The sequence below is a fragment of the Elephantulus edwardii genome, unplaced genomic scaffold (genome assembly GCF_000299155.1).
Source record: "Elephantulus edwardii isolate Elephantulus edwardi_28Jun2011 unplaced genomic scaffold, EleEdw1.0 scaffold00027, whole genome shotgun sequence".
NCBI lineage: Eukaryota > Metazoa > Chordata > Mammalia > Macroscelidea > Macroscelididae > Elephantulus > Elephantulus edwardii.
Genome location: NW_006399777.1, coordinates 21,561,609 through 21,588,025, shown reverse-complemented (window position 1 = coordinate 21,588,025; position 26,417 = coordinate 21,561,609). Strand labels below are relative to the sequence as shown.

Below are 26,417 nucleotides of genomic sequence, written 5' to 3'. Positions count from 1 at the left end.
AATAATCCCCCCGCACCTCTCCAAACCCCACCCCCTACCCCCAAATATAATCCACTCTGCAACCCTCATTGCATACTCCTACGATAAAAATAATTTTTTTAACATGAGAACATAAGCATTTTCTCTAGTATTGTCATGTATTCTTTTAAAGATATGTCTTTTTTTAATTGATGATTAAAAAGTAACAAAAGAGTTAATTCCTTAGGATTTCTCTTCCTGGCATGCAATTTCTCTCAAAGAATTTGGAGTATTTATAAGGTGTCACACAGTGACCAGGTTACTCAGTTTGTTCAAATTTGTCTTTGGAACGATGACTAGCTCATTGTTTCGTGTTTAAAAACATGAATAAATTCTGCATACCTGGAGATACTGCCTTGGCCTGCATCAGTATTTATTTAGGTTGAAAACGCTGGAAGCACACAGCTGGACATTACAACACATGTTTTCTTGAATAATACAGAAATCCCTTATCAATTTCATTGATTGCACAATTTGTCATTTATTTTATAGCTAAATTATTTTATTAGGAAACATTGAATGGACTTTTAAGCTTGAATATTTTCCCCTAAGATATTTCCACTGGTCTTGTTCTCATTTTATTTGATGATTTTCTTTGATTTTTACAACTAATATTTCTGCAAGAGAGAACATGAACTTGTTGGTATCTTGAAGTTCATTCTTAACATATTTATCAGTGATATATTTTTTCCCCCCCACAGCATTATCCTGTAGCCTGGGTAAATACAATGATCTTTGACTTCAAAGGTCAGTTGAGATCTGGGGACATAATATTGCACAGCTGGTCTTCATTTCCAGGTAAGATTTATACTGGACTCCTCAGTGCTAACCAGTAAGTTTGCCAATATTGATTACTTAATGCTTCTCTGTGGCTCCCAGAGAAGCATTTCTTAGCCAGTTTTGTTAGTATTATTTTAACTTGGGAGAAAGATAAATAACTTACCCCCAAGCAGCTTCTGAAAACCCACTAGAGGGTCATCAGCTGTGAGTTGGTTCTGAGTTCCCAACAGAAAGTTTTATTATTTTAGTGATGAATAAAATTCATATTTCAATTTTGTGTCAAGCATTTACAAAATTAAACTTTACTCATATAATTCTTTGTCAGACTTTAAAATTACATTTTTAAAGTATTTTCTTTAACGCAAAACTTGGCTTGAGTTGGGAAGCATTTTCTTAAGAGACAAAATCATTTGCGTATTTTAGATGAACTTGAAGAAATGTTGAATCCAATGGGAACCGTTCAGACAAATCCGTACACTGAAAATGCAACAGCTTTACACATTCAGTTTCCAGAGAACAAAAAGCAACCTTATTACTACCCTCCTTTCGATAAGGTAAGCCAGCCATTTAAAAGTTCATTCAGCAGGAAGTAATGGGATTCTTGGTTCCTGACTTTATGTGTTCAGAGTGTGAGCTCCTGACGCCTCGTTTCCCTTGATAGCTTGGATTGGTGACCATCCACCGAGCAAGGAGCTAAAGACTCCCTTTCCTTGTGGCATTATCATTGACTGTGGTATTTTTATCAATTATCCAGACCATTCTCTGAGGTCCTTTTCAACTTCTAGAGCATAATTATGCTTCTGTTAAAGTTTGGTAAAGAACAAATTATTTGTGTGGAAAATTGCCAGGGCTAGAACTTTCCAAGTTACTATTTTTCTAAAACTTCTAGGAAGGATTTCTGTTTGGAATGTTTCTGAAGTTTAGCTACATATGTAAAGGACAGGAGTCTATGGTGGTGGGTGCTGAGGCTGGTCCTTTGCTAGTTTACATGCCCAGAGCTGGGAACTTCTGTGCTGTCCTCACATTTACTCCCCTGTCTCCTGCATGAGGGGTGCTGATTTTTAAAATAAGAGACTTTAAAGCAAATTCTCAAAAAATAAACACCCAGTTTCTTATTTCCTTAATCCATTTAAGAACAAGCCACTTTAAAAAATTGTACTAAAAAAAAATTTAAAAAAAAATTGTACTAAATAAGGTTTTCATTAACCCACTTACAGGATTAATTATGTTACAATGTTCAGGACCACCAGACCTCAGTAGCATATATGTTTTTAAATAGTATGTGAATTAATTTTGTATAGCCCCATATTTCTGTCCTCACTGTCATTTTATCCTGTCAGTAAATAAATTTTCGTTTCCATCTCTTAGTGTTTTTCTGATTAATAATATCCAACTAAATTATGTTTTTGGCCTGTTACACTAGAATTCCCAAGTAAGCCACTGAGCATATGGCCAATAGGAAGATGCACAGTTTGCCTCATTCATCACGTCTAGTTATTCTTTAGATTGTTTATCCATATGGAGTTGCTACTTGAGATACATTTAATTGTATAGGCTTCGGCATTTGCTGCACAGGCATATATCATGTACCTCATAGCTGACCCTCCAGCGGGTTTTCAGAGGCAGTAATTGCACAGGAAGGAAATTGCCTATCTTTTTCCCCACAGAGTAGCTGGTGGATCCGAACCGCATATCTTTCGGTTGCCAGTGCCGCTGCAGAATTCCTAACTACTAACCCAGCAGCACTTCCTGGTTATGTCCCTGGCTGTAAAAATCGGGGTATCTAACTATGTAATCAGTCATTGTTTTATTTGGGTTAAGTGTGATGCTTTTTAAACAGTTTCAGAAATGTAACATTGTGTGCAAATAGAAGTATTTTTGATACTTTAAGAGAAGTTGAATTTCTTTAAAATACTCAATTTCAGCATTGTTCTAATTATCCACAACTAGCCACTTAGATTCCTCATAACATAAGACAGACAGATAGCTATCTTGGAATGTAATAGCTTGATAGAGAGACTTTGTGTGTGTGTTTTAATATAAATCTAGGGAGGGAGCTCTAGTGCCTGAGTGGTAAGGAATTACAATCTAAACCCAAAGATAAGCAGTTCAAAACCACCATGAGAGAAGGTGGGACATTCTCCTCCCATCTGATTTACAGCTTCTGATAACCCACTGCAGGGTCATTTCCAGTGCCATGGTACATAACAATAAGAGAAAGACACTTGTTGTTACTGATTTTCTTTGTACGCATTGTAAAAGTTATGTATGGTCATTGTGAAAAAGAAAAAAATACTGCCTACATGAGAAGTGAAAATTCCAACACTAGTGTTTTTATTTAATTTCCTATTTGTTGCTGTAGTCACTTATGTATTTTAGCTTTTGAGTCCATTTATAGTTAACTGCTTAACTATTTGTTGCTTTAGTCACATATATTTTAGCTTTAGAGCCAATTTATGGTTAACTGCTTAATTTAATAACCATGTTTGAGTATAGCACAATAACTGAAGTAGGAAGAGTGTTATCACCACATGGGATTATGTATGTCAACAGCAGGACATCGATTCTATTATACATTGTTCTTTCATTGAACCAAGGAGTCCACACCTTTTCAAGGATAACAGCTCCATTTTAAACTTGCCAATTTTAAAAATAATGTTCACGCTTTCCCTTGACATTATTTCTACTTTTATTGTCTATTAATTGAAGAAAAACGTTTATGACAAGGACTCATGTAGCAACCTTAAATACAGTTACATTTTCTTAATTGAATACATACCTATATTTCAGAAAAAGTTTGTTATATGTGAGACTATGTATTTCACCTGTGGATAATCCGTCATGTGGCTGGGTCATGATCTCTCCCAGTGTTAGCACTGTTCCCCTGTGGTCTAACACTTAAAAATTGAAAAGCATTGAATAATGCCATTATGCTTTCACAGTTGATATTTCTGTTACTTAGAAATGCTAAACCAAATTAAGTCCCCTTAGTCTAAACATAAGCAAAGTTGTTTATATTTTAAAATTTTGTGACTATAAGGGTCAAACTTTGAAAGTTCAACTTTTTTAAAAACAGATCATTGAAAAGGCAGCCGAGATTGCAAGCAGTGATAATGCGAATGTTTCGGTGAGTATCTGGGGCTTAAAAGGGTTTTCCCTCCTGGAGAAGTATGTTCAGCTCATTGAGATAGGAAACCATTTAGATAGTGAGCTTGTTTAGATAGCAGACCATACCCCGTGTGGAAGAACAGTGTGTAAGTTGCATTAACCTGGTTGTACTCGGGTTTTGTTCCATGGCATCTCTGTCCAAAGGTGGGCGGGGCCCAGCTTTGTCACACAGCCTCACCCTCAGCAGATACTCCGTGAGTAGTGTTGTGGCATCCCAGAGAGTTCAGTATTTTCTTTGTGAATTTCATACCGTTTAATGAGGAGACTGTAATGGTATTTCATGCCAGGCTCCAGGATTCTGCCACCTCGATGCTCTGAGATGCATAAAATAGTTTCATGATTACTGCTCCAGCCTCTTCTCCATCCTAGCCTGTATCAGGACAGTGAGGCGGAAGGGCCACTCTGTTCTCTTTTATGATGTCATTAGAATGGATCACTTTTGCTTACATGCCATTGGCCAGAACTTAGTCACGTGCCCATACTTAACTGCAGATGGACAATACAGCCTTTAGCCTGGACAGTCATTTGCCAGGCTAAAATGAAGAGATTAGAGTGCTAAAGTCAGAGGGAAGAATTAATATTGAGGCACCAACAGCAGACTGCCACATGTAATGTTCTTACTGTTTCTGTCCAGATAGTGCAGTTTATATGACTTTCTTAGTTTGGTTTATACATTATATTGCTAATGTTATTGTTGTTAGTGTCACCGAGTTGACTCTTGACTCATAGCAACCCTACATACAACAACTCTGAACCCTGCTCTATCTTGGGCCAATTTCATTGTTTCTGACACACCTACCCCCATTACCTAGTCACTGAGTCAATCCATCTCATCCAGGATCTTTTTTACTAGCTTATTTTCTCTTTTATAATTCTTAAAATTCTGTTGAGCTCTAGTCTGATACTCTGTTCTTTTGTCATCAAATTATCTCCCCATCCTCCAAGTGACAACTTTTAAGTGTCTTTCACAAATCCATTGCACCCGTATAACAATGATGTAGAGACCAGGGGGCAAGATGGAGATAATATATGTATTTTTTTCCTCATTCTTACAGAATATATACAGTGTTTAACGGTGATTCGTTGTCTTCTGATCTGTCATTATTATTATTATTATTAGAAGCTGTTGAATTGAGCACAGCTCAGTGTACAGTGTTGTTGTTATGTGCCATCGAGTTACTTGCGACTTGTTGCCTTCAGAACAGCTCTGAACCCTGTCCTGTTCTGAGCCAATCCCATTGCCTCTGACACACCTACCCCCAGTACCTCAGGAACTGTGTTATTCCATCTCATCCGAGGTCGTCATCTCCTGCGCTGTCCCTCCACCCTTCCTAGCATGATGTCCTTCTCCAAGGACAGGTCCCTCCTGGCAACATGCCGAGATAAGTGAGACAGAGCCTTAAAATCCTTGTCTCCAAGGAGCAGATTGGTTTCACTCTCTCCCAAGACAGACTTGTTTGTTCTCTTGCCCATGCATAGTGTGTTGAATACTGTTCTCCATCACCACAACTCAAAGGCATATGATATAGTTCTTCTGTTATCCTTAGTCATTATTTATCTCTCTGATGCATAATAACAAGTAGTTGCAAAGATCTTTCTGATGCATAATAACAAGTAGTTGCAAAGACCACGGCTTGTATTGGGTGCACCTTAGTCTTTATACTCATATCATTGCTCTTCAGCACTCTGGCGTAGTCCCTGACAGTGTATTTTCCTAATGTACTTCATCTTTTACTTCCTGACTCCTAGTGTTAAGAGTGTTGATTGTGGAGCCGGACAAGCTGTAACTGTTAACAATCTCAGTCTCTTCTCCATCTTTCAGAGTGCTGTCAGTTGGCCTAGTGATGAAAATCTTTGTCTTTTTGACATTGTGCTTCAATCCATATTGAAGGTCCTTGACCTTCTACAGCAAATGTTTCAGGTCCTCCCCAGTTTCAACAAGCAAGGTTGTGTCACCTGCATAACACAGGTTGTTGATAAGTCTTACTCCAATCCTGATGCTACGTTCCTCCTCATAAATGACTAACAGTGACCTTGCAGACAACAAATCTGAACCCTGTCCTATCCTGTGTCAACCTCACAGTCTCTGACACACTTGAGCCTATTACTGCAGTCACTGTGTCAGTGCACCTGGTTGAAGGTCTTCCTCTCCTTCACCATCCTTCTACCTTTCCAAGCACGTTGTCCTTCTCTAAGGAAGACCCTCTCCTAACAACATACCCAAAGTATGCAAAACGAAGCCTCACCACCCTCTCTTCCAGGAACAATCCAGCTTCACCAGACATGACTGTCTGTACTCTTGGCAATCCGTGGGATATCCAGAATTTACCACTAATTTAAACAGCTTTTATCTGCTCTTAGCATATTTTTTTTTAACTAATGATTGTCACTGAGTCACTGTTACTGCAGTGAATCGTTTAATAGCCTGTTTTCTGAATTTCTTTTTCTTTTTGGACTTACAAGTTGGCATGTATTCCATGGTAGAACATTTTCTTCTTTCTCATTCACGCATCTTTTATTTAGAGGGGTTTGGACTCAATGATTTCTAGTTTATTCCATCATTTCTAAGTTAGTGTCATTTATTTTGGAGTGCATATCATCCATGAGGAAGGTTACTGGGCACCCCCTCAAGCAGTCCCCAGGGTCTTTTTGACATGTCTCTGTCATTCCTTGGGCATTTCCTTCTTTATAGTACAGCAGTGTTTCAGGTTCACGTGTGTCAGAGACCATGAGGTTGGCCCAGGATCGAGCAGGGCTTGGAGCCGTCGGGCATAAGGTTGCTGTGAGTCGCCGGCAACAGCAACAATGTGGTACTTTCCCTTCCTTCGCCTTGGAATCAGGTTTCTCCAGGGACTACTAATTCCTTTGATTTGTGGAAAGTATTTAGAATCAAAAGTCTATGCTGAGTGTATTCATTGCTGCTAAGGTATAATTACTTCCAAGTCCTTTCTCAGGACAGTGCTGGGACATACATGTACCTCCAGGGATTTACCTGTGTGTGCTTAGAGAAAGATATATGCATATGTAAATAGATTTATATATTTATATACATAAATAGATATTATTTAGATTTAGGTAAACACACCTAAATACGGATATATTTCCTTATCTAGCTATTAAAAACCATGAATTCTAATCAGTGCCTCTAATTTTTAACCATTTACCACAGCCTTTTCCCCCCCTCCAGTCTTACCTGTCTGTATTTTCAGTTGCTTTGTGTAATCTTGTGTTGTATTACAAAACCATACAACCAGTTATTTAGGCCCTGGTTTATCAGTCTAGACCTCATGGGCTACTTCATCCCCACCTCTAGAGATCAAGCCCGCCAAGTCTGGCCAGCACTTCAGTTAATCTTCTGTCCCTCAGAAGCACATTGCTAACCTGTCACCTGACAGGTAGATGAGGGGCTCTCTTACAGCCAAGAGAAAGGTGCTCTTTTTTCTTCTGATTAAACAAAATGGTTTCTTTTTCTCAGAAATAATTATTGCATCATAGTGTCTGTATTACGATTTTAAAAAAACGTTAAGTATAAAGAAACTCTGGAGAAAATGTGTTACTTTTTATCACTTCCATTCTCATTTTCATGTAAACACTTTAAATTGTATGTCATCTAGTTATACTGTGCTGTGTAATTTGTATTACTAAATGTCTCAAGTTTTGTAAAAGAATCTGAACTTGTGTATTTTGTTCCGTTTCCTGCCTACATTTCTATTAGTTGTTTGGCTTCACCTTGGCATTATCCAATGCTGGGATTTTCATAGTTCAGTAAATGACCTCAGTACACTAACACAGCCAACCCCTCCTTCTCTGCTCTTTGTTTCTTCCTAGGCCTTTAGGATAGTAGGTCTATAAGTATTATTTGGAACTATGAAACTACAGTAAGGCTACTAGCTCTTTGAAATCCTTAACAGTAGTTTGCCTTTCTCCAACAAAAAATATATACTCAGTGTCCTTTGCAGTAATAGAATTAGTTCCAAGATGTAAGGATAGAAGCTATGTGTTCAGTTTTTCATAACTTTTTTTTCATGTTCTTTTTTAGAGAAGTATAAAATCACTGTAATTTCATCTAAAATCCTTTCCTGCCATTTATCTGCTTACTCACCAGGCCCAGGGGACCTGGAGTTTGCTTTTTCTGCTAATTAAGGAGCTCTGGTGACTTAGTGGGGAACGAGTTGTGCTCCCAGCCCCAAAGGCAGAGGTATTTCAGATTCACCAGCTGCTCCGTGGGAGAAAGACAGGCAGCCTCGTGTCCGGTCCACAGCCTCTGGAAGCCCGCTGGAGGGTCAGCCTCAAGTCACTCCTGGCTCAGTGGCAGTGAGAGAGGCACAACTGAAAAGGGAGGTCCTGTGGCAGAGGCGACGGTACTGCTAACATGGGGGGTTCAGGTCCACCAGCCGCTCTGAGGGGAAAAGACAAGGTCTCCTCCTCTGCAGTTCACAGCGTCTGCAAGCCCACTGGAGGCTCAGCTGCGAGCCGGTTCTAAGTCAGTGGTAGTGAGTCGTTACTACTTACGGAGCTGTGGATAAAAGCATTTGTCGTTGAACTGAAAGGATCTTCAGGAGTTGAAACTGACTTGATGGTAGCGGGTCGTTACTTATTACTGGCTAGCCGCGACTTGCTGGGTAAGGTCAGGAAAGGACCTTGCATGAGATGAGTGCCCCAGTGGCTGTGGAGTGACCTTGAATGTGGTGGAGATCTAAGGGTGGCTCAAGGTGGAGTAAGGTCCTCAACTGTTGCTCATAGGGCCACTGAGTCAGAGTCAACTTGACGGCACCTGACAACAACAGCAGCAGCAACAACAGTTCTGTTCTTCAGAGAATTTGTTCTAAATTAGGATTGTTTGTGCAAAACCATCATGGTTTTCCTTGTATTTTTCACTTTCACTCACTCTTTTTTCTAACAGTGGTTTCTTGTCGGAGCATTCTCATGAAGGGTCCCAGAGCCCTCTGTGTTGAGGTGAGGGCTTAGACACTGAGCAATTCCATCAGGATATCCTTGGGGTTTGTCATTGAGGGTCCCCGAGCCCTCTGTTGTGAGGGCTTACACACTGAGCAATTCCATCAGTACTCTTTCAGATACCCTGCAGCAAATACCCTATGTACGTGGCAAAAGAGTCTCTGAGGGTAATTTGTAGCTGTCGAACCTCAGGGCCCGATGACAAGAACAAACAGTTTTACTGCTGCTCCTATGAGGGTTTCACTCAGAGGGTCCAAGCAGCCTTTCCCTTCATTGCTGTCTCTTTTTACCTGACTGGTCTAGAGCGGTGCTGGCCTGAGTGGTGCCTGACCCTCAGGAGAAATCTGACTGCATATGGTCAGCGCCCTGCTTCTGTAATCAGAATCCAGAATCCTGCCGTTCTCACTAAGAAGTTCCATCATGTGGATGTGACTGAAGTGCTTCTCAAAAACCCCAGTGTTTATTTGGTAAATCCAGGCATGTTATAAATAAGCCCTTGGAAAGGGGCCCAGGCCTGCACTACTCCGGGGGCAAGCAGTGCCTGGGCCTGGTCTGCGATTAGCATACTCAGAGCTCCTAGCGTAGCTCAGGTAGCCAGACCTGTTCAGTTCTCTTCCAGAATCCAGGGCGTGGCCTCCCCCCTGGCACGTCAGGACTCCTCCAAATCCAGCACAGAAATGATGACCATTTTTCCCGACCGCTTAGCACTCAGTGTCTCCGCAGACCAGCCAGGGGCCTTGTCAGAGAGAAGGGCAGGTACCGAGCTGTGGCTCCTGCTGGTGGGCAGGGCTGGCACTAAGAGTGCAGCCAGTCACCGGGAGGCCAGACCAGGGCTGTTATGCCCTGTCACCCTCCTTCAGTGTGTCCTTCTGCAAAACGTACCTGATCTGGGTGCCCTGTGTGTGCTGCTCCGTCCTCCTGGCACCTCTTCCTCTCTTCCCCTGTACCCTGTACACCCTGTTCTCTCTCCTTTACCTGACCATTCATCTTCAGGGCGGCTTCTGTTGTTTGCTTTCGAGTTTGTTTTGGGGATATTTTTGAGAGAGATTTTATTGTGGTTTAGGTACAAATTTATAGAACAGATTAGCTACTAATTCAGCAACTTGTACACTTCTCTTTGTGGAGATTAGTTGTAATCCCCTCACGGTAAGAACACTCCCCATTTCTTCCGTGGGTTCCCTGTTTCTCTTCACCACTCTTCCCCACCACTCTGCTTTCTGAACTGCTCACTGGTTTCATCTGTTGGATTGCTCTGACAAGCATGTTCCTCCTGCGTGTTACTGTTCACTTTATAGCCTGTCTGGTGTTTAGTTGTGGAATCTCCAGGTTGTTGTTGTTGTTCGCCATTGAGTTGGAATCTACTCAAAGCTGACTCTCCAGTATGTTTTCAGAGACTTTAAATCCCATGTGAAGAGATTGCCCAACTTTCTCCCATGGAGCGGCTACTAGATTAGAACTGTGTACCTTAGGATTGACAGCACAACTTACTACCACTAGGCCACCAGAATGCCTTTGAAGGTGTAAAGTGCACCTGATTCAGACCCTATTCCTCTCAATCACCTGCTACACATCAGAGAGCAGGACAGTGACTAAAGAGGCATCGATGCCTTTTAGCTGTGTTGCTGGAGGACAGTGCAGAATATCCCATGAACTTCCTAAAGGACACACATATCTTGGAAAAAGTGCAGTGAAAATGTTCGCTGGAGTCAGAGATAGCAAAGCTTTGTCTTTTATACTTTGGACATGTAGCTAGGTGAGGCTGTTCCTTGGCTAGGGACATCTTGGAAAGATGGAGAGAGGGAAGGGAAGACTGTGAACGAGATGGATTGACACTGTGACTTCAGCAATAGTGTGTCAGAGCTCTAACGTGTCAGAGGTGATGAGGCTTGGATCAGGCCCACTGCTTTCTAGCCTTTTGGAGAGCTCTTTGATAATAAATTTTCCCAGTACAACCCTTCTGGTGGCCTCATAACTGCTGTTACCATGAGTGTTGATTGTGGATCCAAGTACAATGAAATAGTTGAGAGACTTCAGTCTTTTCCCCAGCTATCACGACAATTGCCATATTAAAGGCTGTATTCTTTGATCTGTAGTAAATGCTTTACTATCTTTACTTTAATGCAGAATATTGATTTTTTTTCCCCTCCAATCCTGATGACACATTCTTCTTCATATACTTCTTGAATAATTTACTCTGTGCACAGCTTGAATAAGTATGGAGAAAGGATGCATCCCTGATCCTTTCCTGATTTTAAGCCATGCGCTTAGTGGTACCTTGTTGAATTGAAACAGTTGTCCTGGTCTGGGTATATGTTTAACATAAGGACAATCAAGTGTTTGGTAATTCCCACTCACCTTAATGTTAGCCGTAATTTGTTCCGATCCACATAGTCAAATGTCTTTGCATAGTCAATATAACACAGATCTCTTTTTTTTTTTAATAAATAAATACCCTTCTTGTGTTCTCTGCTTTCCGCCAAGATTCATCTGACATGGTATCCCTTCTGCCAACGCTGCATCTAAATCCAGCTTGAATTTGTGCAGTTTCCCGTCAATGTAGGGTCCAGTCGTTTTTCCATAATCCTTGGCACAGTTTTACTTGCATGTGATAGTAATGATACTCGGTCACTTCTGCAGTCTCTTGGATCATCTTTTTTGTGGGAATGAGAGCAGATACAGATTGCTTGAGTCACTTGGCCAGGTAGCTGTTTTCCATGTTTGTTGACAGGGACTAGTGAGCATGTCCGTGCTGTCCATCTGTTTCCTGAAAGGTCTCAGCTGATATTCTATCAATTTCTGGGACCTCCTTTAAGACTTCCGCCAATGCCTTGCGTGTGGCTTGGGCTTCTTCCTTCAGCTCTGGCTCATATGCTACTTCCTGTGATGTTTCAGCGTTGACTAATTCATTTGCATACAGTGACTCTGTATTTCTTATATCTTTTTTTTCATGCTTCATGTATCAGTCTTGATTTTGCCCATAGTCACCTTCAGTGTTGCAAGTGAAGGCTTGAATACGTTCTTCAGTTCTCTTAGCCTGAGAAATGCTGAGCACCTTTTTTCCTTTTGATTCTCGAACTCCAGCTGCTTGCCTATTTCATTATCATACCTACTTTGTCTTCTTTTTTTTTCTGTGGTGTCAGTAAATTATTTTTTTTCTATAATTATATTTTATTAATTTTTATAAACATTTACAGAGATTTTGGGTTTCCATTCATTCATTGTTGCACTATTCTCTCTACCCTCCTCCCAGTTTGTTCTTGTCCAAATGCCACAGTGCTTGTCAAAGCCAGTTCTGATTAATCTTCTTTGCCAGTGTGTCCTTTGCCATTCCCTATCACTCCTCCCTGAGAGAGACTTCACCCTGAGTCATAAGGAAAAGGGGATGGCGTATTCTCTTAGCTACTTCCTGCTGAAAAGGGACGCTGTGGGTTTCAGGGTGAAGATCTTCTCTCACTACTCTAAAGGGCCCCTTTGGCAGTAGGAAACACATAGACTATTATGGAGATTGATTTTGGAATTTAGATGCACTCTTATTGATTGTGCTTGGCTGTACATGTTCATATCCTTGAAGATGTATCATGGGGGTGTTGCAACCTAGAAGACACAAATTTGACTAACAAGTTATAAGTACATGAGTCAAAAATTATGGAAAAGTAAAAGAAAAGATTCTTTCATTGTTTTACAAACCCTCCCCCAGGTCCCCTCCACCATGTAGCCCTCGCTCTAGTCTCCTGTGATGACAGAAATACCTAGTTATATATCTCTTTTAAACAGTTTTCTCCCTCCTCTGTTTCAGTGCAGTATACATTATTGAACCCATCTTACTCAGTCTCTCCCCAACCCCAAGGACAGTCCCATTCTACAACAGTGGCATCATGTAATATTTGTCCTTTTGTGACTGGGATATTTCACTCAGCATAATGTTCTCCAGAGTCAACCATTTTGAATAATATTGCATGAGTTCCTTGTTTTTTAATGCAGCATGGTATTCCATTGTGCGAATATACCACAGCTTCTCTAGCCATTCGTTTGTTGATGGGCACTTAGGTTGTTTCCAACTCCTTGCTATTGTGAACAAAGCTGCACTTTGTCTTCTTGAGCACAGCTTTCCGCTTAGCTCTTATCTGAACATTCCTTCCCTTGTTTCAGCTTCTTTTCATTCCACTTCAGATCCCACCGATTGTCTGTCAGTGTACCCTTCTGCGGTGGCTGTGCCCCCGGTATTTGAGTCAGCAGGGTCGCCCTGGTGGGCAGGTTTTAGAAGAGCTTCCAGATGAAGACTAAGAAGAACATTATTTAATCTCGTGCCACAGGATGAGCCTTTCCATTTGGAAGGAAGGCACTGAAAATGAGATGAGGGAAGACTGACCTCTTCAGAGTAGACTCTTAGGTTAATGATGTACACGAATGAAAGCTTTCACTTAATGAAGGACTTACCTCTGCTCGTATAGCAAGACCTGAAATGAGGAGAAACAACTGCAAACAAGAATTGGTAGTCAGAAAATACAGATTGGGTGGTAAAAATGAGGCCACCAATGTCATGATAGAATTTTATTTCTTCCACAACAAAGTATTTCCCACCTACACTGACTTTCCATTGACTTGCTGGTTGCACGGCTTTATTTAAGCTTCATGTTTTGTGACTCTTGCTTGTCCACAGAGGTGGGGGCTCGATTCTCCCCCTGAAGTGCAGTGTCTTGAGGGATGTGTCTGTCTGTCTGCATGGACCATACAGATTTGTTTTTCAAATCTACAAAGCAATACCGCCACCTAGTGTTTGTACGGGGATTTAAAAAAAGTGGTATTTTTCCTACTTGGTATATCTTTCTTATCTTTAGCTTATATTAAACAGTAAAAACTACCAGAATCTCTCTCTATTAATGTACATCTTTAGGCTTTTAAGTTGTATATGAATTTGCTGCATGTTCACAGGTGATGTTTGCACAATTAAATCCTTTAATGAGACGTTTTACTTTCTTAGAGTCGAGGTGGGAAAAAGTTCCTCGCTGTGTTGAAAGAAATCTTGGATAGGGATCCATTATCTCAACTGTGTGAGAACGAGATGGATCTCATTTGGACTTTGCGACAAGACTGCAGAGAGAATTTCCCACAGTCACTGCCCAAATTACTGCTGTCCATCAAATGGAATAAACTCGAGGACGTTGCCCAGGTAAGAGAAGATTATCTTGTAGCTCGCCCCGGTGCTCTGTTACTTTGTCGATTTCACCTAGATTACTCTTTCCCACATAGTTCTAGTTCCGTAGGAAGACTCAGGTTCTGCAGGGTTATCGAAGCAGCCCAGCCGGATGCCGTTGAGTTGACTCCAACTCCTGGCAAACCCACGGAGTCACAGGAGAACCGGGCTCCCCAGGGATTCAGTGGCTGCTTCTGCTCCAGGGGATTGCCAAGCCTTTCTTCTCAGGCACCTCCGCGTGTACTTGAACCTGCACTCTTTGGGTTAGCAGCTGAGTGTTATTGAAGGGTTCTGAGTAGTTGGCATTGAGGTTGCCCCTCACTTTTGGCACCTCGTGCAGAGGAACCTTCAAGAACCTCTGCCATTTCTGCTTTTACTGTTGACCCGACTAAATTATGTGCTCCCATAGGACCAGTTGATGTTGACTGGACAAAGACTCATAGTTTTCCCCAAATTAAGTTATTTAAGGATCAACAGCCTATGTGGCAGGATATCCTAGAGTGGATCTCTCTGCCTGTGTGAATTCAGTTTTTAATTTGTATCATGTTAATAGAGTTAGAATAGAACAGAACAGCGCAAGATACTACGTTGATAAAAGAGATAGTAAATGCCAAGAATGTCACGTGTAAATTGCTTTTGTTATAAAGTTGGTTATAAGCAAAGTATTAGTGGATTGTTTTCCCTGTTAGACGTTTATTTTAATCCATTACTTGTGACTAGTTATTACAACAGTTCCGTTTAATCTTCTATCAGCCTTTTAAGCAATGTCTAGCCAAATCCGTTGCTTAGATATTTAATACAAATGTGTGTTACCACAGCTACGTGGAATTAAGAGCTGGGCAGTAGTCTCCTGATAGTTTCCATGCTGTGAAGAAACAAAAATATTTGTATTGCGTAGATAAACAGGAAAAAGAAATGTATGTAGATGTGATATATGGCTGGGTCCTAACTGAAGTCAGGTTTTTCTGACATCTTTTGCACAGTGATTTTTTTTCTCTTTTGAAATAAGCAGGGATTTGATGTTTAACAACCAGCTCTCAAGGAGGTGAAAGTGAAGTAGCACTGGTTTGATATTGCATTTGATGATTTCTGTGGTATCAGAAATCCCATCATGGTTGCTTTCAAGTTATCAACCAAATGACACTACATGTGGCATAGAGTCCATTGTAGTAACGCACACTGTAGTGTTTCCACCCCAGAACACCACATTCGCCGCCACTGAGTCTGAACTGGCTCCTAGCTGACCCTCCAGTGGGTCTTCAGAGGCTGGAGAGTGCCCATCTTTCTCTGATGGAGCAGGAGGTGCATTTGAACCCATGCTGTTGGAGTGACAGCGTGACTCCTTACCCACGAGGCCACCAGAACTGCTGGTGGATTCCGACTCCGCAGAGGCTCTGGCTTTGGGTCACACCCCTGATCCTGCCCCGCCTTCAGTCTCCACTGTGCCTGGCTTTTTCTTATTGATAATGTGTTCATTATGATTTCAGAAGTTCAAAAATTGTCAATGAGTTCTATTCTGTGATAGATAACTCTAAGATAATTTTTAAAAACTAAAGACAAAATTGCCTTAAGGTAGTTTTCAGCTATTATGAATGAATTTTTTATATACCAAGTACATGCCATGTGTTTTTGCTCTGCAGTTCATGCTTGTACCCTGAGTTCCACTTTTAAGTGCTGCTTCCTTTCTTTTATTCATTCTATAATCCTTATTCAGTATGCCAGGTATTGGGTGCGTCATCTTTTTCCTTCCCTTTCCATGAATAATAGCATTTTATTAGTAACCTATAGAATGTTTTCATTTCAAAGAAATCAAATCTTTGTTAACCTATCCCGGCATAAATGGAGAATATCAGAAAGCATGCTTTTTTTTTGGTAATGCACCTCGATGCACCTGTGTGTGCCGAGGAAAAATAGTTTGCTTTTCTTCCCCAGTGTTTCTGAGCCAGTTTCCATTTTCTAAACAGCTTCAGGCACTTCTGCAGATTTGGCCTAAACTGCCCCCTCGGGAGGCCTTGGAGCTTCTGGATTTCAACTACCCGGACCAGTACGTGCGGGAATACGCTGTGGGTTGCCTGCGACAGATGAGGTATCTCCTACAGGTGGCTTTCCTGGGGCAAGGAATGACTTGAGGGCTGAGGGTGGGTAATGGGATGGCTCCTTGAAGGAGAAAGGAAAAGGTTCACAGATTATATTGACATTTACTCTATATCATAAACAGAAACTAACTGGATTTGTGAATCCAGAGTTCACTCCTTAGTATTTCATTAACAGGAATCCTAGGATCCCACACCTAGTCACACTCACAGCCATAATTTGTTAAAGCAGAGGAATCCAGAGCCAAGTTCTCAAAGGGGAGAGGCACCAGCAATGGCAGCGAGGTCCATAGGAAACCATCTGCAGGCCCCGTGTCCCTCCCCAGGGTGGTAGAACCAAACACACTTCCCTCACCAGCATGTTGGGACACTACTCAAGTGTTGTCTCCTGGTGTAACTCCTTAGAGACACAGTGCTAAGGCTTTGTACTGGGGCCTCGAGACATCACGCTGGGAAAGGCAGAAGAAGAAAGGAAGAGCTTCAACAAGGTGCATTCATCGGTGTAGTTGTTCAAGTGGTTGTGGGCTCAGACACAGCAGAGAGGGTGAGAACAGCACAGGATAGCTTCAGAGCTCTTTTTCATCGGGTCACTGAGTCATCATAGCCTTGAAGGTGTCTCACAGCAATCCCCACAGGCGTGTAGGTTGGTTTCCGCTGCCTCACACAGAGCAAAATTCAGGCTCCCAGAAGAATTATGGCTGTTTACCATAAACCACACTATAAAGCAATAAACCAGTGCACACCCTTTATAGGTACAGTGACCACGCTCATCAGTTAGAGCAGTGGCAACCCTTCCACAGTCGTAAGTTCCCAGACCGCAGGCAATGGCCAGCCTCAGAAGCAGGCTTTCAAAAGATGGCATTCAAGTCTGCTGTGTTAACACAACGAGTACAGCTCCCAGAATGAAGAAATGCTCATACTTTCCATGCAAGTAATTTAAAGTCAAGTAAAAAAAAAAAAGATGCAGCTAGAAGTCTTCAGAGTTACCTGCCCAATTTTGATTACTTTCCTCCTTTCCCATAAGAACCGTTGTCATGAATTTGGTGTGTATCCTTCTAGGAAACCCCCTCTCGCCTCCTTTCCCCACCCCCACCCATCCCTATGTATCACATAGCAACATGCATGTTATAAAATACAGATAGACGATTAGTGGCAATTTTAAAATGGCACAAATGGTCCTTATCATATGCTTTATTTTACATCTATCTTATTTTCATTCAGCATTAGATTTTTAGATCAGTCTATCTGCTTACGTAGTGTTTATTGTCACTGCTGGACAATATTTTGTCGTATGGCTATGCCATATGCGTGGCTATGCCATATGCGACCTGTTTGTCTATGAAGGAACATTTCGGTTTGACGTTATAAATAGTGCTCCAGTTTTCATGCTGTGTATATAAAGCCTGTTGGGTACTTCCATGTGTGACAGCGAGAGATTGCTGAAGAGTTGACACTTTTGTGGTTAGCCTCAAGCTGTGGGCATTTTCACATTTATTAATTTTCATTTCTAACCTCAGAAATAGAAGCCTTTAGATAGTGTGATTTTTTTTTTTTAGAAAATCATTTACTGAGCAATATACGCACTGATGCCTTTTCCTTCCTTTTTAATTTGTATATTGCATCATATTTATTTGTATGATAGCACACACTTTATAGTGGTGGTTTTAGGGGGGTGAAATTAGAAGAGTAGGAGGAGAAATTTTTAATAATTTTATAAATGCAGCATTATGATAGATGGTGAAGAGATTGAGATTGTTAACAGCTTTAGTTTGCTTGGCTCCACAATCAACACTCTTGGCACCAGCAGCCAGGAGATTAAAAGATGAATTGTGATGGGAAAGTCTGCTGTTAGAGACCTCTCCAGAGTACTGCAGAGCAATGATGTCACTCTGACAACTAAGGTGCACCTGATACAGGCCATGGTTTTTTCAGTCACTTGCTGTGCATCATAGATCTGGACAATGACTAGGGATGATAGAAGGAAAATTGATGCCTTTGAGCTGTGGTGTTCAAGAGTCTATTGAATATACCATAGACTGCTAAAAGAATGAACAGGTTCAACCTTGAGAGGGTGAAGCTAGGCTGCTCCTTGGAGGCAAGGATTCTGAAGCTTCGTCTGACATACTTTGGACATGTTGCAAGGAGAGACCAGTCCTTGGAGAGGGACAGCGCAGGAGAGGAAGACCCTCGATGAGGTGGATTGATTCAGTGACTGGGATAATGGGGATAGGTGCGTTGGAGACTGTGAGATTGGCACAGGACAGAGCAGGGTTTAGGGCTGTTGTACACACAGTCGTGATGAGTCGCAGGTGACTCGATGGCACATAACAACATAAATGAGCATTGCTTTTACAATAAACTAATTAAAATGATCCTATTATGTGCCACTGAGTTGGAACTGACTCATAGCTGATCCTTCAGTGGGTTTTCAGAGGCTGCAGGTTGCACAGGAGGAGACTGCCCATCTCTCTTGTGCAGGGTTGCTGAAGATTCAAACGACCTGCCTTTTGATTGACAGCACAACTCCTTACCACTGGGCCACCCTAAAATAACTGTAAATATAACTTTTTAAAAAAAGACAACAAAAAATCCAACTCCACTTGCTCATTATGTTGCTGTTGCTTTTATGTGCTGTTGAGTCGCTTGTGACCCGAGCCAATCTCATTACCTCCAGCACACCCACCCCCATCGCCCCAGTCACTGAATCAATCCATCTCATCCAGGGTCTTCCTCTCCTGTGCTGTCCCTCCACCCTTCCAAGCATGATGTCCTTCTTACTCATTGCTGTTGTTGATTGCCATTGGGTCAGGCACAACTCATAGTGACCCCATGAACAAAAGATGTGAAGCCTTTCTAGAACTGTCAACATTTTACTCTGTAGTCTCCCTACATGTGCACTGGAGACCTAAGGGAAGAGGAACCTGGCAGAGCCAAGTACTTTTCTTAAATGAATTTTGATACCCAGAAATTGCTATGATCCCATGTTCCATGGAACATAATTCTGATTTTTTTCCCCCCGTCTGTGTTAAATTTTCTGATTCTGAGTTTTGTTTTGTGATACGTAGTGCACTAGGTTTTTGGCAGAGATATGCCCAAAACAACTTTATTCAACTGGGAGCTCTGGTGGCTCTGTTGGTAAGGACTTGTGCTGCCAGCCCATCAGCACACAGTTTGAATCCACTAGCCACAAGGAAGAAGGGAAGTCTCCTTCTGTGTGATTCAAAGCCTCGGAAACCCACTGGAGGGTCAGCTGTGAGCCAGCACCCACTTGACAGCACATAACAATAACAACAGCTTCATTAATCATTTGTTACCCAGGTCTACAGTCAGGGACTGGTAGGCTTGGGATGCACACGCAGGGCCACTAATGACACACTCCTCTTCACCTCCACATTCTCATGGCCCCTGGGAGTGGCAGTAGGCTATGGACACTGTCATGGGCTAGCTTATGTAGGGGAGCAGAATCAATGAAGTGTGTGAGAATAGACAGATTTCAGGGCAGTGGCTCCCCGACTCATCAAGACTGGCAAGTCCCAGCTCCATGGTCCAGCCCTCAGGAGAGAGGTGTCCAGGGAGACAGAGGAGGCCAGGCTCTGCAGACGAGCTTTGGAGACTGATGACACAAGTCAGCCAGAGATGCTGATGGATTAACAGGTCCGGCAGCCTGTTGATGCAAGTCGGGAATCATGAGCCAGAGGTGCTAGAGAGAAAAGGCTCTCTGTAACTTCCCCCATTGATAGAAATATTCAGCTCAGTCTACGCTCCAAGGAGACTTCCCTACAGCAGGTTAGGTTGAACATACCCTCTCATCACTGCCTTTATCTTCCCTCATTAACACCATAAAGGTCAGGATTTAAAACACATTACCAAAACCAACCCCCCTGCTGTCCCAAGGCCCCCTCTGTGGGGTTTCTGAGACTGTAAATCTTTACCGGAGGGAGCTGCTCACCTTTTCCACACATTGTAGCTGTGCATTTAAACTGCCCACCTTCTTTCTTCTAGAAGCCTGTTAAGTTATATGCAGTGTATCACCTGGGCTTCTTGGAACACGTTAGGATAGTTCCATTATACTGAGGGTCATGCGCATGTTGAAACACCAGATAAACCACAGCATGTGCAAAACAGAGAACCACTAGCTTTAATTAACTTCTTACAATACTATTGTTGTAATTCAGTCCAGTTTATTACAATTCTTGTTATGCAGTTCCACTTAGAGTTCTACTTCTTACCCTTCGGACTATTTCATGTTAAGATTTTAGTTTTTTACCCTTGGAGAGGGGAACCCTGGAGGCCTAGTGCCTGTAACCATAGCCCGTGGGGCCACTAACTGAAGGGTCTTCAGTTGAATCAAGTAGCTACTTGAACAAGAAAGGTGGAGCACCCTCCTGTTAGGATTGACAGTCTCAGAATCCTAATGGAACCCTATCCATTTTCATGTGTATCTTGGAGAAGTTGTTAATCCTAATTGTATGGTAGGAAAATAATGGCTAAGATACTATTGGAATTTTATTTTGAAGCAATAGATCACATAGTTGAATTCACTTTTTTTCCCAGCAATATGAGAGAATAATTCTAATGGGCTGATTACAAATAAATACAATACATAACTGCTCTAGTTAAACTATTCAAATGTATCGCAGAGTTGCTCTTTGTCTCCACTTGACATGGCTACTTTCTGTGCTGTATGGTCGAATTGATGCCATGCTTGTAAGCAGAAGGTGTAGTAGACAGGTGAAAGTGTACCTCAAAGAAACACTGCATTTGTAAATTTAAGTTTATATATGAGGGTTCGCTAAGAAGGGGTCTTTTTCTACTGCAAGCTAGTAAGGGATTTACTGTTCTTGTTTCTTTCAGTGATGAAGAACTCTTGCAGTATCTGTTACAACTGGTGCAAGTGTTAAAATACGAGCCTTTCCTCGATTGTGCTCTCTCTCGGTTCCTATTGGAAAGAGCACTTGCTAATCGGAGAATAGGGCAGTTTCTGTTCTGGCATCTAAGGTGAGTCATTTATTTTTGTTTCAGAGGCTACAGTTGGCTTTAGTGACTATGAATTAGGGTAACATAAGACAGTAATGGAATAGCCAGCTGTTTGATTGATTTCGCACTTTGTTTTAACATTGACACTATTCTCAGTTCTCCTGGTTTTCGTGATTTGGCATAGTACATTAAGTAAGTGTTCTCTCCCTGTTTGATTTTTAACTGAAAATAATAATAGACTCACACTGTTTCCCAGTTAGGAGTATGTGTTGTTTTTAATATGGTTGAACTAAATATAAACATAGTCGTTTCCTGCAAGGAGATTCTGGTTCATTTCTGCTCTTGAGTGATAGCAGTGGTGGGTCAAGATCGCATTTTCCTTTTTCAGCTTCTGTATTAACTGATCGTCAGAAACACATCCATTTTATTTCAACAAATGAGTATGGCAGTAAAACTAGGAATAAAGATCTCAAGCTGTTCTTAAGTCTCCAAGGAAAACCCTAATTTCTCATTGCTGACTCTGTCCTCTAAAGTATTAACACCAGTGTTTTCCAGGGAAGGAAAAAAATCTTTCTAATAAGTTTAACAGAAACAAGCTCTGTTTATCTGTTGTTAATTTTTATCAGCAACAGAATTTTTATTTGGTTAATCTGTTATCTGCTGTTAATTTTTTCTCAATAGTGATTTCTTTCTTAAGCATATATTAAGCATTCTTTATTATTTATAGTTTTTTTCTTATTTTAAACTTACATTCTTTTTTCCATCAAGTTTCATTTCCTCATCAGAGATCATATTTCTGATCATATTCTCATCAGAGAATAACAAAATAAGATTCTTTCCTTTTTCAAATGTGTATACTGATCTTTAAATAATAATAAAAAAAATTCCACTAAAACCAAATGAATAAAAGCAAATTGTCCTATTAGTCACCCCTGTGAAGCTGAACAAATTTATAGACCTCTGCCCTGAGCTTGACTTGTCTTTAGAATGGCAAAATTACTTTTGCTATTCAAAGCACCAATTGAATAAGAAGTGACATTTTGGACTGACTAGAATAGACTGAATTTATTAAAATTTTTAAAAATATTTTATAGGGAGCTTTGGTGGCCTAGTGGCCAGAAGCTGCACTGCAATACCAGAGGTGTGAGGATTGAATCCACCAGATGCTCTGCTGGAGAAGGAGGGGCAATCTCCTCCTGTACCAGTCAGATCTGATTTGACGGTACACACACACAAAATCATAAAATAAAAAATTTAAAAAAAATTTTTAGTAAAGCTTCACGAAGAGACTGATTTTCATTCATTCATGTTTTAACTTTTTGAACTCTTAAGTACTTTCAGGTTTGTTGAATTAGATAGTTGACCCTCTCATTAGTAATTATGCACTATGTATAACTTCAGGGTCACACATTTGTGATACATGTATTTATAATAAATGTGACATGTATTTATATAATTATATCACAAATGTGTGACCCTGTACTTGTTTATAGTGCATAGTTACTAATGTGTGACATTGTCTTTTTATTTCATAGTAAAATAAAGTTCATTTTCTTATTGGTGATCTGAATTGTTTGGTAAACAAATTTTTAATGTTATTAACTTCCTACAGGTCAGAAATACACATTCCTGCTGTCTCAGTACAATTTGGTGTCATTCTTGAAGCATATTGTCGTGGAAGTGTAGGCCACATGAAGGTGCTTTCCAAACAGGTATCAGCGTGTTTTAATCTTAATGTTCATCTTGGCATGTGGTGTTGACGAAACTGTATCAAATGCCACGTCTCCATCATACTATCTCTCTTACTTTTCAGAAGTTGTTATTGACAGCAAAGATAGTCGATCATCTGCCAATTTAACTGTTTTTACAATAGGGGGGAGAGGGTAGATGTGTCAGAGATCATAAAAAAAGGTAGGCTCAGGATAGAGCAGCATTCAGAGCTGTTGTACATAGGGTTGCTGTGAGTCACAAGTGACTTAACGACACACACCTTTTTATTATTTCCTGGTGGTTACTGAACCTGATTAATGCATACTTTTTTTAGAATATAAGTAAAAAAATTTGAACAAATTAGCAGAAACATTGAATGCTCCCTGAAAAAGAATGATCTTAATTTTTCCATTTCCTATATTAAAACAGTACAATTTCAATGTGCTGTTAGTAGAATGAAGACTCCTGGTGGGGTGGTGCATTACATGTTATGCTTCCAACCAAAGGGTTAGCTATTCAAGTATCCCATTTGCTCCATGAGAGAAAGATGGGAATCCTCCTCCGATAAAGATTTGCAGTATTGGAAGCCTGGGGGAGGGCTGCTGTGAGCTGGATTCCCGTTGATCATAGTTGCTTGGGCCTTATCAGTAAAACATACCTCTTCCCAAACATGGCAACAGAGGAGAACTTCACCTTCAGACCCTAGTTCCGTCATTTCCTTTCTCCCCTGGCCTAACTCACTGTTCTCCTGATTTACTCCCATCTCCCTCTCCTCATTCTCTGCCTACAAGATAATCTTGTCTTTTTCCCTTACTTAATAATTTTGTCTTTGTTGTTGTTGAGAATGTACAGAGCAAAACACACGCTAATTCAGCAGTTTCTACATGTCCTATTCAGTGGCTGTCATTATATCTGTGAAGTTGTACAAATGTTCACACCTCATGTTCTATGTTGTTCATTCTTTGCTATCAGACTTAATTGCCCCTAAATTATCTACTTAATCTTTGAAGTTACTGGATTGCTCAAGGCAGACATTGTGTAGTAGTTAAACTAAACTGTTTGCTTTTAAGAAAACTTCATGGGATGTCTTAGTATAATGTTCATAGATTTCAAGACAGTAGTTTTAGGGGTTCATCCAGCCTCCATGGCTCCAGAAAGCTACAAATCCATTTCTCCACCTATTTCTAACTTTTCCTCCTCTGTTTTGCTAGTATAAACCAGCTCTGCCTTTGATGACTATGTACAAACGTTTTAAGACTTCCAGTTACTCTGTAAGAAGCTAGGAAGTAACACACACACACACACACACACACACACACACACACACACACCCCATTAGGTTAAATAACTAGGGATGTCCCTTTAAATCATAATGTAAACCAAGCAATCGAATCCCATAGTGTGTTTGATTGTACATAAACAACCTCAATAGCTATTCTGTCTGTGGATTTATGTTAGGATACATGTATCTATCAAACAACTTTTGTCAGTTAAGCATTGTACTACAATTACTGGGTGCAGTTATCATAATAGGTCAGGAATCTTTGTTATGTGCAATTGAGTTGCTTGCGACTCATAGAAACCCTTTGAACAACAACCCTGAAACCTGCTCTATCCTGTGCCAACTTTACTGTCTCCGACCCGCCTACCCTCATTACGCCAGTCACTCTGTCAATCCATCTCATCAATGGTCTACCTCTCTTTCTCTGTCCATCCACCTTCTAAGCATGACATCCCTCTCCAAGGACCAGTCCCTCTTTGCAACATGCCCAAAGTATGTCAGATGAAGCCTCAGAATCCTTGACTCCAAGGAGCATTCCGGCTTCACCCTCTCCAGGATGAACCTGTTTGGTCTCCTGGCAGTCCACGGTATATCCAACACTCTTCTCCAGCACCACAGCTCAAAGGCATAACGATGTATATTATATGCTGTATCACTTAAATCCTAGTGATAATTTTTCATTGCCTTGAGACTGAAACCCAAACTCTTTACCAAGTCCTTTCAGGCCTTCTCGACCAGGTCTATCTTGTCACCTTCATCATTTGCCCATTCTTTCCAGCACTTGTGATCCAGTCCCACTTGTCATTGTATTGGTTTACTGGGAACATAGTTCAAATTTTATTACAGCGAATGATGTATTTATGAGCAAACGGATCTTTCTCTCTTTTTGACTCTGAATAACAAGAAGTCGACTGTATAAGTGACATGGCAGTTGTTATCACTGTCAACTTGTCAAAAAAAGGCAAGGAGCAGTTTTTGACTCATGGCAGTGAAGTGTTTGGAACACTGAGGATGTTGCTGTCTGCACAATTAGAGATCGTTTGAAAATTCTCAACAATGTGAACATGAAAATAAATCCAAATTTTAAATATTTCCAAAAAGTTTGTTTGTGTAGGCCAGTTTTCTTTCCATTCCCCCGTCACTGGTGTTTGTACAGCCCCTGAAATTGTTGAGAAGTGAAATTCTGTGCTTTTGACGGAAGGCTTCAATGCTTCTGCCATCTCTTTTTACTTTTTTTTTGGGGGGGACACTTTTAGCCATGTCCATTTTAGCATCTAATCGTGTAGAGCCTTCCCAGTGTCTTCTGAGTGAGGTCTCAGCCTATTTATGGAAACAGTGTGCTTGAGTTTAGATCTCTACAGTCTTAGTGGGTTCCTTTCAAAGAAGCAGAATCCTTAAAGAAAAATAGGGTGTGAAAACCTGTCAACTGTGCATGGAAATTCAAGCCATGACGTTCATGATGTGATCTTGTTGTACTAATATTTCAAGACAAGAAATAGCACCCACCATGGCTGTGGAGTCGAGTCTGACCCTGTAAGACCACCCGTAAGGTTTCTAAGGCTGTAATCAGAGCAGTGAACAGCCGCGTCTTTCTCCCAGAGAACACGTAGGAGTTCTTTTATTTTTATTATTTTTTTTTTCTTGTGTGCTGTCAAATCAGATCCGACTGGCAAAGGAAGAAATTGCCCCTCCTTTTCCAGCAGAGCATCTGGTAGATTCAAACCATGCTCCTTAGGGATTGCAGCACAGCTTCTTGCCACTAGGCCACCAGAGCTTCCTCTAGGAGTTCTGTTGCTTCCCTATTTGTTAGCACATTTAACCACTGTGCCTCCAGGACTTTTATAAAATAGTACATGAGATAGTTAATTCTGTTTTCTGTGGTTTGTTCTTTCTAGTTTGAATAAAATAATGGTAACATATATTCGTTCTACTGACTCCTGATTGAACAGGCCTGTTTCTCATGGAATTTTTACACAGTATGAAATGAGAGGTTATCACAAGTCAAACATGGATTCAGTGGCCAATGTTGATCTGTGTACTGTGTACATAATTTTCCCCCATAAGTTTTGATAGCCACAGTAATTGAATTCATTATGAAAATCAGGAGTTAACAAATAATTTAGACTTAAACAACACATGCTGTATCTATGGGCACCTCTGTCCATCACAGCTGCTGTTAAGGTAAGCAGAGTTTACCAAGAGGACGGTTTTCGAGTGTAATAACAGAAATACGTGTTCC

The 26,417-nt window shown here is 41.0% G+C and overlaps 1 protein-coding gene across 2 annotated transcripts in view; it reads left to right on the top strand.

Annotated features, from left to right (window-relative positions):
• The window catches only part of PIK3CB (phosphatidylinositol-4,5-bisphosphate 3-kinase, catalytic subunit beta), a 79,306-nt gene that overhangs the window by 28,452 nt on the left and 24,437 nt on the right, over nt 1-26,417 (top strand). The window contains exons 8-14 of one of the 2 annotated variants that reach the window (XM_006883392.1): nt 720-816; nt 1,222-1,352; nt 3,875-3,925; nt 13,904-14,092; nt 16,081-16,202; nt 21,064-21,207; nt 22,799-22,898. In XM_006883392.1, the coding sequence (XP_006883454.1) occupies nt 720-816; nt 1,222-1,352; nt 3,875-3,925; nt 13,904-14,092; nt 16,081-16,202; nt 21,064-21,207; nt 22,799-22,898 (834 nt within the window). The remainder of the gene's footprint in view (nt 1-719; nt 817-1,221; nt 1,353-3,874; nt 3,926-13,903; nt 14,093-16,080; nt 16,203-21,063; nt 21,208-22,798; nt 22,899-26,417) is intronic. The other variant, XM_006883393.1, reaches the window with a different exon arrangement.